Source organism: Daldinia vernicosa (genome assembly GCF_022497035.1).
Source record: "Daldinia vernicosa strain CBS 139.73 unplaced genomic scaffold F5Y00scaffold_18, whole genome shotgun sequence".
NCBI lineage: Eukaryota > Fungi > Ascomycota > Sordariomycetes > Xylariales > Hypoxylaceae > Daldinia > Daldinia vernicosa.
Genome location: NW_025953934.1, coordinates 97,151 through 109,910, shown reverse-complemented (window position 1 = coordinate 109,910; position 12,760 = coordinate 97,151). Strand labels below are relative to the sequence as shown.

Genomic DNA, 12,760 nt, shown 5'->3' with positions numbered 1-12,760 from the left:
TTTTGCTCGGGTTGGTCTTCGTGTCGTTGACTTATGTGAAATTGTGACTATTATTGTGACCGTGTAGATGACGGGGGTGCTGATGGTTGCTGAACGATACTGAGCAAGTGTACTGACAACGACCAAGCAAAACACTAGATCCAGACGGCGAATACGTAAACGGGGGTTTATCTGATGCTCCTACCTGCGTCGGGGACCAAGCCTTTACCAAAATTACAGTACTTCCGCCTCAAAATCCTACCTTCCAGATACATACCAATCCAACGAAGATGCACTCACCTGCTTAGGGATATCCACGCCGACATTTCTGCAACTTAGTAATTGCCCTTTTCGGAATGTCTCGCAGGTGGTTTTGGTGTTGGGGTGGCTGTTGGGCCTCAGTTATGAATAGTCCCACGAAGCACAGGCAAACCCGGGGTTGTACTTACTAGCATAGCGCACAGCAAATTACGATCCTTGAAGAACCTCGGAGGCAACAAGCCCTTGTCCTGCTATTAAAGTTCAAAGACTTGAGTCTGTCCCATCCATTTGAGATCTGATGGTCCGTAGTAAGTTGACATCAAAGATATAGTTTATCTGACACCCTGTCTTCGTCAGTGCAACACCCGTCGATGTCTCATCATAGTCCAAACACTAGATTTTACATTTAGTTATCCCTAGAAACACCCATGACACGGCTCCTCAGAATCGGGGCTTAAATTTGAAGTTTGTGGTCGACATAAACGACTCTCCGAGTGACCGGGAGTCGGACGGCTATGGATTTTCTATCATATGCATATGATCAACGCAACATAAAGAGTATACCATACCCGATGGGGTCTTCCTAGGACCCTAGGCGTCCTTACCCGCGGAGGGCTCGATATCTCAACTAGGTCGTTCCGGATATCTCTATAGTTGAATAGTGTCGAGACTGTTGTATATGAAAGACAATAGGATACCTTCGGCACCCCAAGTATTCGATGCTATTAGCCACTTAGGTTCTTCATCACCGCTGAATTATTTAAGTCCTAGGCTAGCCGTGTCGATATATGAGATAGAGACTTCATGACTAAAGGGAGAGCATATGCGCTTACTTTCCCGCTAGACCTGGAATTAAAAATGATTTCCTCTTCGAAAAACGCCAAGTTGCGCGCTTAGCGAAGAGCGCATCGCCACATCAACACAACCGAGATAAACATCTCAGCCTAATCTCCACGTGAAGCCTAACAAGAACGTCGCGATGAGTTTTCAATGTCTAGCGACGTCTTGGCGCTCAATTTTCACCTCTCTTTTACCAGGTTGATGCATTGCGGCTGTAGGCCAACTCAACGGACCCTTGCTCCGCTAATAAGGCTAGCTGCCCCTTGATATCTCAACGACGAAGAGTATTGGTGAAAAGATGTGACTATTGCTAAAATCAGACCGTACATTATCAGGGGTTAATTCAGCTCGGGAATAGTGACCAATAGCTTTGATTCAGCCCAGGCTAAGGTTTGCAAAGCATCAAATAGTGGCTTTTTTTTCTCCTCGCTCCTCCTCAAGAGGCCAAGAAATCATGGGGAGATGGATGCATTACTTGCTCATGTGTTTACCGTGTGTCCTTTTTCGTGTTGCTCGCAGCTAAGACGTGGCGTTTTCATAAATTTTGATGAGTAACCTATTTTCGCTTGTTTTGGCAGATAATGAGTCCAACTTGAAGGTATTTCTCGCCTCGCCGCACATGCGGCTTGATATGTAGGATATCAAGAGGTAGAGCTAGACGATGCCAAGCGTGCTTGTCGAGAGCTGATAGCGCTAACCTATACTCCCCACCGAATCACCATAGACTGGATATCCATGATCATCATGGTCCCGTCTGAGGGACTTTGGCGCATTAAGCTCACCGACTTGATCTTTTTCGAGTCACACGGGGTAAATTCGCCCAAGTCTAATCAAACATAGGTACTAAACCTCCTGATTGGGAAGGATACCTCGCTATTGGGGCTCTAAGACAAGCATGGCAACAGAGCGGATACGTATTATAGCCTTGAAGATGCAGCTCCCTGGCCGAGAAATGAAGCTAGCCGCTTGGCTTTTCAGCCCATTGAGATAGACGAGGCTTTAACGGCAAGAATACTGTGCCGCTTCAGGTCTTGAGCGTGGTGAGATCGAGAAGGGATAAGATAAAAGGTACGCGGTAGCCCATGCACCGTGGTGGTGGGTTTGCCTTTTCTTCAAGCACCTCTTCAACCTCGTACCACCAAGGCTCCAAGTGTTCAGCTGTCAAGTTTGTATATACCCCATCTAAAATATCAAAGCACACGATGCACGCCCTCACTCTTGTTCTATTCATTGCGCCGGCCGCCATGGCCGTGACGCCACGAGCGCGAGAAGGTCTGCCGAAGAGCTTCGCCCAATCCAAGCTCATCAACGTCTTTGCAACTTGCGGTGCAGGCCGCGTCCAGTGCGAGAATGGATGCATGCCTATCGACGCTGTATGCTGCAACGACAACAGCGACGAGTACTGCCGCAATGGCTACTACTGTGTCCCTAATGCATGCTGCCCTGAAGGGAAATTATGCAGCGGATCCAGCGACGGCGAAGCCTCATGTGATATCGGTGAGACTGAGTGCAACGGCCTATGCATGCCCTTGACTGGGACATGCTGCGGTGACGGACTCCATTATTGTCCCGATTTCGGCACGTGTACCAGTGATGGATATTGCTGTGATGTTGGCGACGATTGCGATGACGATAGCAGCAGCTTCCCGAGCTCTAGCAGCAGTTCTACAGCGGATGATGACTTTACTTCCACTACTAGCCGTACGACAACAGCGACAGCAACCTTTACCGTCGATCCCGAAAGCTCGTCCAGCACAAGCAGCGACACTAGTAGCGACACTACCAGCGATACTAGTAGTGAGGAGACTTCGAGCAGCTCATCTACCACCGTAGACTCGAACACTGAAGCGCCCGTCACCCCTGCTCCTACCGCCGTCGTCACTACAACCGTATCGCAGCAGGCGGGGGGCATCTTCACAGCCGACGGCAAAATCGCCGCCGGTCTTGCCGTCGTTGCCGCGTTGTTAGTTTAAGGTCTCCTAGCCGTGGTGCCTTTTCCGAACGTAACAGCGGTACTTTATAGTTGGGAAAGGGACTTTGATTCTTGTCACATATTTGGATGATATGTTGCGTAAAGCGATAGCGGGAATAACCAATATCCTTACAAGGAATGGGGCGGATAATTCTGGATGGTTAGCACCTATATACCCCGGAATGCGAATCGCTTACTATATTAAATCATTTTTGAATCGTCCTCGGTGTTTGGCTCGTTAATTGTTATCCTTAATCCGAATCATGATTATTCACCAGCCATTTCAACCTTTATATTACCCTTCGCGAGAATTCAATATACCGCTTTATTTATAAAATAAACCAAGCCGATATTGATAGGAGGGAATAGTATTGATTCAAGGATTTATTAGGATCTAGATAGCCATATACTTGGTTGCGGGGACACTCAACCAGCAGCTATCGAATCTGCGACGAGTACCAACGAAGTCTAGTGAGTATCATACCCATTTTCTTAAAATCATCAATGGAAAGACATATCGGTCATCCGAAAGGGCTTTCTTCTTTATGCAGATCCATAGAGTAGGTAGTGCATTACATCCTATGCTATAGATGGGAGAAAAGGTTGTAAAGTTCGCAGTACCCAATATTAATAAGAATTAATAAGATGGGCAGAATTGCGAATCCGATATGGTGGAGCTTCCATCCCAGAGGGAAAGAGGGAAGCACCGATCTGCGATGCCCCGGTGCATTTGATCGATTCGGTGACGTCACTATAATGATTATCTAAACTCTACGTTATATACGAAGTAGAACCGTCAGAATTATAAGTGCAACTGAGTAAATTCATCAATTTCTCATAATAATTTTTTTATCACAGTAACATAAAACACCGGACTTCGTCCTGGATTAATACTCGACCCGTTGAAACAATGTCGAGCTTCACAACCATGCGCGCAGCTCTACGAGCTCGGTCGGGAGCTCCTCTCATGTCAACCACGAACCGTCTAGTCGCGAGCAGACAGATGCATCAATCATCAGCACTACGTATGCCTTATAAAGATGACATGGACCGCGAGTCCCTCAAGCCCAGGACGCACGAGTACACGACGGGCGGCACAAACGGGGAGATCGCTGATAAGCAAGACGCCGCATACAACCCGAACAAGACGGATCCCGAAACAGAGGTGGAGGCCGCGGGCGCTGAGAGCAACGACGGCAACGCCTTAGAAAGTAGTCCCGCGAACAAAGATTATGCCGAAGGTAGTCGCGGCGAGTCAGACAAGGCGGAGGAGAAGACGCAGAAAACGGAGGCAAGCCGCGGTGGCGATGCGCCCAAGAAGGGCAGACCTAATGAGTATTCATGGCTTGATAGAGAAGAAAAGCCCGGGAAAGACGAAAAGCCCGGGAAAAAAGACGGAAGCTTGCCAACACATTTCCCACCAAATTCGCATTCGAGATAAGGAGTTTGGCGGCTGGCTATAGTCGCTGGTGGACATCTATTGCAATTATATCAACTTCACACTATTTGCCATACCTCTCAGTGTTACTCATAGAGAGCTTGTAATTGAATTTTCAAGGGGTATCATCACAAACTCCGTGTCCATTCGCCCCTATAAAACTCCCGCCTACAACGCTTAGCCGTACAACCCATCAACATCGTCTTCTTCTTCTTCCTCGTTATCCTTCGGGATTTCGATGACCTTCTTCTTGTTCAAGTCTGCTCTACACATAGGACATGTGCCCTTGCTCTGTAGCCACGGCCCAACACACTCTAGATCGAACTTGTGATTCCCATGGCACGGCAGTTCAACCACCAAGGGGTAAGGATCGTCGACGAAGAGCTCGGCGCAGATGGGGCAGCTCTCGTCTTTCTTGAGGCTCTTCCGCGGCACTCGGTCTAACGTGTCGAGGTACTCTTGGGTCACTCCGGGGATCTTCTTGGGCGGCGCCCTAATGTCGTCCTCTAATGCCGACATCAGGGACCCGAGAAAGTCTCGGTTCTCTTCCGTCGGGGCGTCCGTAGCTAGCGTCTGAAGTTGGTCCAGCAAGAGGTGGAATAGCGCCGCTGTGTCCACGGGTGTAGGACCTGTTCGTTCCCGTTGGCTTCGTGCATTATTTGTCGCCGCGTCCGGAGATATCTGATGTAAATGCGAGGTGAAGCTCGACATGTCCGGGCGCCGCCGACGGGGCCGATATTCCTCAGCCTTAATATTATGCTCGACTGTGTGGGTTGATTGTTAGTTTAGCTGACTTGCATTTGGCCATCCATACTGGGTAAAAGTTACCTTCGTAGGTGGTCATGGTGGGCGAGCAGTATGCGGGTTAGGCTGTGATTCGTCGAGCAGATAGATATGAGAGTGTGTCCAAAAGGGTGTTTGCAACCGTCGGGTAGTAAGTAATAAGGTACCTAATGAATAAGTAAAAGGCGTTGCCTAAGATTGTCGATTTATTGTCGAGCTATGGAAGATTAGGAAGTAGTTATAGTAAATGGAAGAAGCATTAGGTCTACGTAAGATACTTCAGATACTTTTACCTTGTCTCAGGTAAACTTAGGTACCTAGGTACCTAGTTAAAAGCTTCATTTGCCCCGCGTTACACTATAGCTGCAAATAAGGCAGGCACCGCTAAGCCACGCGTACCTACTATACGTATTTGTCGGGTACCTCGTACCTCGTAAGGCACCTAACTTTCCACTTACGATACGACAAGTACCGACACTAGCTCTTTATCGCCATTTATGCAATTCTCGATGCTCATTCAAATAATTCAGGCACGCACTTACAAAAACAACCCCACTAACACTTCAGCAATACAACATTTTGTCATCTCATTCATATTCATACCTCCAAACCGGTCCTCTTTATAATAACATCGACTATATTCCACTACCTAAGGTACCTATCTTTAGAATACATACCTAAATGAGTTTAGTTTTCACCCACGCCGCAGCTTCGGGAGTAGACTGATTAAAATACGCAATATGCGCACTGATATCCGAGCCATCGGCACCACCGCAGACAGGATCATCTACGAAACACCATGAGCGCATTACCTCTGAAAACCTGTTCAAAGATTCAAGATCTGACTCTGATCTCGGCCAAATCTAAGTGGCTACCTGTTAGTAGGTAACTATAAGATATAATTCTGCGTTTTCGCTTGTAGACGACTTACTCCATTACCGGCAGCACCTGTTCCCACATTGTAAGTCTGAGACGCTGTGTGACGCACGTCGCCAAAGAAAGTTACCGCGACGACTAGTAAACCTAGTTTAGTATACGCCGTCGAAATTTAGGCATGTGAGGTTGCGTACTCTGATTACCCGGCGAGGTTTCAGGTGATAGAGGCGTATTCGCTTTCTGCGTGCAGTCTTGGAAAGGACCCCCGCCGCCTCCAAGTATGTCGCCTACGACGTGCCCTCCCTGGGAATAGCCAGTCACAACCAACTTCGCCTCAGGGCAGCTTTCGGCATACGCTGTGATCTGTGCAGTACCATTGGTGACTCCTGCATATGCCGAGTTGCAATAGTCTTCAAACGTGGCGGGATATATGATATCTTCATATCCGCAGCTCGACAAGCCTTCGCATACTCTGTTAACGACGTCCTTTTGGGCGCCTGGATATGGTTCGGTTGATCCCCGTGCTATAAAAAAATGTATGTCCTCGCAAGCGGTTTGTCGCTTGTCAAGATTGACCGGCGTCGCGGCGGCGGCCTTGAGGAGCGCCGCGAAGAGGAGAGACTTGGTGAGCATAATCCTTGATCTTTGATGAATGTTTTTTCGAGCCTTTTCTTGCTTGTAAGGGGTTAGTTGATCGTCTATCTATCGAACCTCATGGTTGAGAGGCTAAGCACTCTTATATTCCTAGAGTTTAGTTTTCTAACTTGTCGAGAAATAATCCCATTTGGGTAGACAAGGTGTTTCCCGGATGAAGTCCTAGTTTCGGACTCGTTCCGGATCCACCGTCACATCGTATCCCCAGATTCTATGCCCAGAGTTTGGAGGATGATACCTTAGATCCCTACACACGAGAAGGGGTTTGGAATTTCATATAATGCCAATATTCTATCAGCTCACCTTTATCAGAGGATAAATAAAGGGTAAGTTATATCAAGGCCGTTAAGTCGTTTCGAGCTAATATTGAGATATTATTCGAGGAAAATTTAGAGACAGCATTGTAATAAAGTTCAATTTCTGATATCCAGTAATTTATTATTCATTTTAACCTTTAGCCTTGGCCTTGAGTTGATACATGTAACGTCCGCAAATAACCCATTATCCTTCCCCATAGCGGGACTTTTGAGTGTCTGGTCGGCATCGTGTACCGGTAATTGACGGCATGAGGCTGCGGAGTAGTCGACTAGGCTATCATAATGCGAATAGTCTTCCTACTACACATACCGTAGAGCCTCTAAGGTCCTCTTACTTTTATGTCAAGAGAAGTCTAGATCTTCCAAGATGGTCAAATATAGTATACTACCTAATAACAATTATGTCACCGACTGATAATTCTATGCGAACGAACTAGACCTAGGTTTCTGGGTGGGAACTACAGAGATTATATATTCAAGGTACAGTCCACATGCTTCTGCTATTAGAATAGCGATAATAGGAGAGCTGTAAAAGGGAAAACAAGAGACATTATAGACACATAGTGTCAGAGTTAGACTTCGACTATATTCATCAATGTTAGGAATACCTATAGGTAGATCGCCGTGCTCTTAGGCCCTGGACGACTAGCTACTCTTTTTAACGCCACATCCAAATATATCTCATTTTCCTAAATACCGTTTACAAACTTCCAACTGCAGCTATTTTCGACTAGTTGAACTTCGAGGTTAGGCGGTCTCGGACTGACTCCCCTTAATTCGAGGGTGGAAAGGGCTAAGAGGAGAGGTGGTGACCCCTAAGTACCCTTCTACCTACCTCCCTCCGCCCCTCCGTATCCTCTCAAACTCATCGACCAGAAACCCCACGCTCTGCACCCCGCCAATCACATAATGATCATTGACCACAAACGTAGGCACGGCACGCACCGCGAGCCCCCGCGGCGACGACACCTCCGCGACCAAAGCACTCACCGCGCGGCCCCACACTTCGCCCGCGTCCTCGATAACGGCACGCATCTGGGCAGTCGCGAATCCCGTCGCGGCAGACGCGGTCTCGGCGAGAAACGAGGGGTCCGATATATCGCCGTCGGATTCGTGGTGCGCGTGGAAAAGCGCTTCTAGGAGGCGGAGCTGCAGGGCTGGGCCCCGGGCTGGAGTGTTGTTGTTGTTGCCGTTCGTGGCGGACGGTGATGATGCTGGTGAGCAGCGAGTGCCGGCGTGTGATGATGACGGTGGTGATGGTGGCGCTGATGTCCCCCGTCTATTGTGTGCTGCTCCGCGGGTCGTTGTAGGCGCGCTCTCCAGCGCGAAACGGAGGAGTTTGTGCGCGTCCCGGGTGCTTCCCGTGCGCCCGGCCCAGGTGAAGTTTATACCGGCTGCCTCTCCGGGGCCGACCCAATACGCGGGGCCTCGGGTACCTGCGATTAGGTAGTCGGATTTATCGTATGCTATGGTAAGACTAGGTTAGCTAGCTGGTTAGGTAGTCGATATTTTAGTGATCACGGGCTTCCCGGGGTGTGTCTTGGTTCAAGGTCAAACGAATATATCTCCTTTTCCTCCCTCCCTCCCTCTAGCATCTGTTGAGTTGTTGCATGATGTGTGGAAGATTAGACAGACGTATTGTATACAACCGTCAGTCGACATCGGAGTATACAAAACTTTATACTTTTTTCTATGTTCGAGACTTGGAAAGTTGAACGTACTACTTACCACTACGAGCTGCTAAAGGGTGAAGCAGAAATGGAGTACAGACTATCTCGAAATTTGTATTTGGATGACGGGCTTTATAAGTCTCGATAGCAGTCTTTAGATTTTTAAACCCGATGTAACAATAAGGACAGATCACATCCAAGATGAATTCCACAAGGAACCGCGTCGTCTCGGTGGGTATAATATCGGTCTTCCCGGCGGCTTCGTCCTCCTTTTTCACTACCACCTTTGTGTCATCCTTGTTGTCGACAGGCAACAGCAAGTCTCGTATGCTCGCCATATTCCAAGGACTTGGGCGACGTTAATAATCTCAGAGGCTAAGGGCAGAACTCCTAGAAGAGTTGTAGACAGGCCCCTAGTTCCTATACGTGATATTCCCTCCTCGGACCACCGCTGGAAAGGAGGAGCAAGGGACTCGAATTTCGAATGGTCGAAGTCTCGCTTTGAGAAAAAATAAAAAAGTTGTAATAGGGGCAGAAGCCCAATCAATGACTTCACCACATCCTTGGGGATTTCCATCTTCGCGGAATAGTCGACACCGCAAGGCAGAGAAATAAATAATGTATCCAACATGCATGAAGAAAGAAAACGCCGTCTCCCGCATCAAGCAGCAGCAATTCAGCAAAATTTTCTTTTCGTGGGAGTTTAAAGATCACATAATCAATAAATCAGATGCAGAGTAGACCAACGAGCCGAGCTCTAACAAAAAAAGGGGGGAGGGATTACATATTATGCAGCTACCCCATACATATGAAATATGATCACAAATCAAAAAATCGCCAAAAGCTTCCCCCCCGGCCCCCGGGCACTATGTAAACCCCCGGATCCCGTCACGCCCATCACCGCCCTCAGCCGGCGGTGCCAATTTCGTCACAATCGTACGAGAAAGGACAAATCCTCTCTTTTTGAATTTATTTTCTTACTACGGTACTGCGCCAAGAAAACCCACGTGCGGCAGATGTGTTAAACGGCCTCGAGGATCGACGTTCATGGAGTAGTATACGACAGAGAAGATTTGTATGGTGCTCGATCTTATGTAGTCGCGCATCCACCTGGGCAACCTTGAGTAACTATGATTGATGTATAATTCCATTACAACCCTATACGTATCATCGATTAACTATTTGTCTAGTACGTATAGCTTGAACCATAGCCACCAACAAACGATATATAGTATAACTACCCCATGAGGTAAACTACCTCCAAGCATACGATGCGTCAAAGGAGGCTTATGCTCTCTATTTAAAGCGCTGCCGAAATCTTCATTTCATTCTTGATGCTTAATAACGGCGACTAGTCTTTTTATCGACATACCATCGCACTGTACACTTGTGCTTTTCTAAAGCGAAATCCGTCGCACCAAGCAGATTCCTGTCTTTCTTTACATATTTACCACCCACTACAAGAGCAAACAATTACTCCAGAGTCCCTTGACCAAATCTTTTCCGATCCTTATCCCCAACTTCCTTCCTTTCCGCCTATGCCGATTTATGCGTAGTATCGTGAAGACCGCCAGGCCGACCAGTCTATTTCGAATCGGCAGGAAGAAGCGAAGTCCCAACAGACCATCCCCCATCTCAGCTGAATCTATCAAGTGAGATGGAAGTATCGGCCCGTGATATTATTAAGTTCCACTAGTGGCACCGGCGGTCTATGCCCCGGCCGATTAATGCGAGGGCGTACGTCTCTAGACTGAGTCGAAAACTGCCTCGTAGTGGGGATTCCTGATCTGAAGCCTGAAAACAAGACAAAAGAAAAGAAACAAACGCCACTTGCCATCTCAAACGCATGTCGCGAATAATCAAACCTGCCGTGCCGTTGGGTATTTAGCCGTCCATAACACAAAGGGAAGATGCAAGAAACAAAGGAGATCTATGCAAGATCATATTCGTAGGCGTACGCGATCTCATCGTAACGCCATCCTACGCCACTTTGGAAGTCATCCTACTGACCAGCCCACAGCTCGTTAGGACGTGGCTTGACGTCGTATCCTGCCGAACTGGGCTCCGTGCTTGTTGGCCGTCGGATTTGGACGCTCGAATTGTAGTACATCTGGCCCAGGTTGTTGCTGCCCAGAAATGGTTGATCCGGATCGGGATACACGTAGCTATTGCCATTGTTGCTGTGGGTGGGTGAAGCCATGTGCGAAGGCGATTGCCATCCGACGCTACCCATATGAGGACTTCCACCTGTACTACCGGTACCTGACTGATGCGATTCTATACTGGGTTCTAGAGTAGGGGGTGGCGGATACACCGTTGGGTGAGAAGTAGGTCGCATGCCTGCAGGGTAGCCCGGGGCTGAAGTAGGACTCTGAGACTGCATATCGGTACGGATGTGCACCGGAAGTGAACCATTGCCCACGTATGAATAGTCGTTGTTGCGCATCGCATTAGCAGCAGCAAGCTCAGCACCAGGCGAGATAGACATATGTCTCTGGCCTGGCGAGGGTGTGTTCAGTGGTGAACCGTGGTTTGATCCAGGGTCGCCATCACTATGAGCCACGCGAGCTGCGTTTCTGCTAGCCTGTGCTGCTAGAGCATTGGCTGTGGCTGCCGCTGCCTCTTCAACTGTACCAGAATGAGCGTTTTGGTGCCGGGTCAACGTAGTTCTTCGAGTGAACGTCTTTTGACAGTTAGCATAAGGGCACTTATACGGCCGTTTACCCGAGTGAATGCGCCTGTGTCGGGCTAATGAGCTACTGTCACTGAATGGCTGAAGATTTCGGGTCAGTACGTATTCTGCTGCGTGAAAATGGGGATAATTAATACCTTGCCACATCGTTCACACATGTGGGGTTTCTCGCCGGTATGAACTCGTTGGTGCACCGTCAAAGCTGATCGTTGAATAAACTGTTTCCCGCATCCTTCATAGTCACAGACATGCGGACGAATACCACTATGGATACGTTCTAAGACACATTAGGGTCGTCTCTTTTTACCGATTTTACAGAAGGACAACTTACCGTGCCTAGCCAAATCACTACGCCGCGCGAAGGCTTTTTGACACGTGCTGCATGGATATGCCTTATGTTGAGGTTGTGGCTGCTGGGACTGCTCAGGAGGCTTGTTGTAGGGCATAGAGAGCGCATGGGAGAGCTGCGGCATGCCAGGAATCATCATAGTAGGAGGCATACTAGGGTCGGACAGGGCCATCGTTGCATGCATTGGGGTGGGGGAACCATAGGGCCGACCATTGCTCATCCCATTCAGCGCATCTAATTGCTGGCCAGGGCGGGGGCCAGAGTGGTAGGAGCTCTCGGATCCGTGCGGTGAGTTCGCACGATCCATGCCGATCGGAGTCAGCTGTGGATGGGGAAGAAGTTGGTGTTGTGGTGAGTGACCTGATCCTGCTGCTGCCGCTGCTGCAACTGCCGCCGCATTCTTCTTGTCCAACATATTTGTGATGTTCATCACTTCTGACGACGGCGATTTGGACATAGTGTGGCCAGAACGAAGATCCAAGTTAACCGAATGACGTTTTCCAACGTACTCGAATCTCGATAGGGCTATCGCCTCTTCACCGTGCTGCGCGTGCTATAGAGGGATAGATTCTTTCTCTTTTAGACAGTTTCAAACGAATTCCAAATCCAAATACACTAAGTTCGATAAAGGTGTTGTATAATCCAAGTATCCTAGTCCGTACAAGTCAACAAGACACAAATTATCGCCTTTGTTGCCAATGGTAAGAGGGTTCCGGATCGTTGGACTTGATACGCGTCAGCTTTGACTTTGACGAGTCCAATCTAACACCCGAGCGGTACGTGAACGGGTTGCCTCGATAGAGATTGCGCACAGATTCAGTTTGACTATTTACGGCCAGGCAACTCGGTGCGCCTAAATCTTCCTCTCGGATCTTCAGGAGAGTCTGCACAGCAGCACAAGGAACAATCTCTAGAGAAATGGTCCCCTT

General features: G+C 48.5%; 6 protein-coding genes across 6 annotated transcripts; 2 read left to right on the top strand and 4 right to left on the bottom strand.

Moving 5' to 3' along the window:
- Positions 1-2,282: 2,282 nt before the first annotated feature.
- F5Y00DRAFT_261165 (uncharacterized protein) lies at positions 2,283-3,053 on the top strand (the record flags this gene model as incomplete). Its single annotated transcript, XM_048011159.1, has 1 exon — positions 2,283-3,053. The coding sequence occupies one exon, from the start codon at positions 2,283-2,285 to the stop codon at positions 3,051-3,053; it is 771 nt and encodes a 256-aa protein (XP_047865648.1).
- An 801-nt stretch (positions 3,054-3,854) lies between these two features.
- F5Y00DRAFT_49245 (uncharacterized protein) lies at positions 3,855-4,580 on the top strand. Its single transcript, XM_048013729.1, has one exon. The coding sequence runs from the start codon at positions 3,963-3,965 to the stop codon at positions 4,491-4,493; it is 531 nt and encodes a 176-aa protein (XP_047865647.1). The 5' UTR covers positions 3,855-3,962; the 3' UTR covers positions 4,494-4,580.
- Positions 4,581-5,609, bottom strand: F5Y00DRAFT_49250 (uncharacterized protein). The gene is made up of 2 exons (XM_048013730.1): positions 5,319-5,609; positions 4,581-5,254 (listed from the first exon to the last, which is right to left on the bottom strand). Exons 1-2 carry the CDS (start codon positions 5,332-5,334, stop codon positions 4,668-4,670), a joined length of 603 nt encoding a protein of 200 aa, XP_047865646.1. The 5' UTR covers positions 5,335-5,609; the 3' UTR covers positions 4,581-4,667.
- Positions 5,610-5,852: 243 nt separating this feature from the next.
- On the bottom strand, positions 5,853-7,532 carry F5Y00DRAFT_234619 (Alpha/Beta hydrolase protein). Its single transcript, XM_048007446.1, has 2 exons — positions 6,219-7,532; positions 5,853-6,158 (listed from the first exon to the last, which is right to left on the bottom strand). The coding sequence occupies exon 1, from the start codon at positions 6,780-6,782 to the stop codon at positions 6,297-6,299; it is 486 nt and encodes a 161-aa protein (XP_047865645.1). The 5' UTR covers positions 6,783-7,532; the 3' UTR covers positions 5,853-6,158; positions 6,219-6,296.
- A 266-nt stretch (positions 7,533-7,798) lies between these two features.
- On the bottom strand, positions 7,799-9,442 carry F5Y00DRAFT_268806 (uncharacterized protein). The gene is made up of 2 exons (XM_048012325.1): positions 8,849-9,442; positions 7,799-8,586 (listed from the first exon to the last, which is right to left on the bottom strand). Exons 1-2 carry the CDS (start codon positions 9,126-9,128, stop codon positions 7,952-7,954), a joined length of 915 nt encoding a protein of 304 aa, XP_047865644.1. The 5' UTR covers positions 9,129-9,442; the 3' UTR covers positions 7,799-7,951.
- A 1,350-nt stretch (positions 9,443-10,792) lies between these two features.
- Positions 10,793-12,246, bottom strand: F5Y00DRAFT_252644 (uncharacterized protein; the record flags this gene model as incomplete). Its single annotated transcript, XM_048009953.1, has 3 exons — positions 10,793-11,563; positions 11,620-11,759; positions 11,814-12,246. 3 exons carry the CDS (start codon positions 12,244-12,246, stop codon positions 10,793-10,795), a joined length of 1,344 nt encoding a protein of 447 aa, XP_047865643.1.
- Positions 12,247-12,760: the final 514 nt, after the last annotated feature.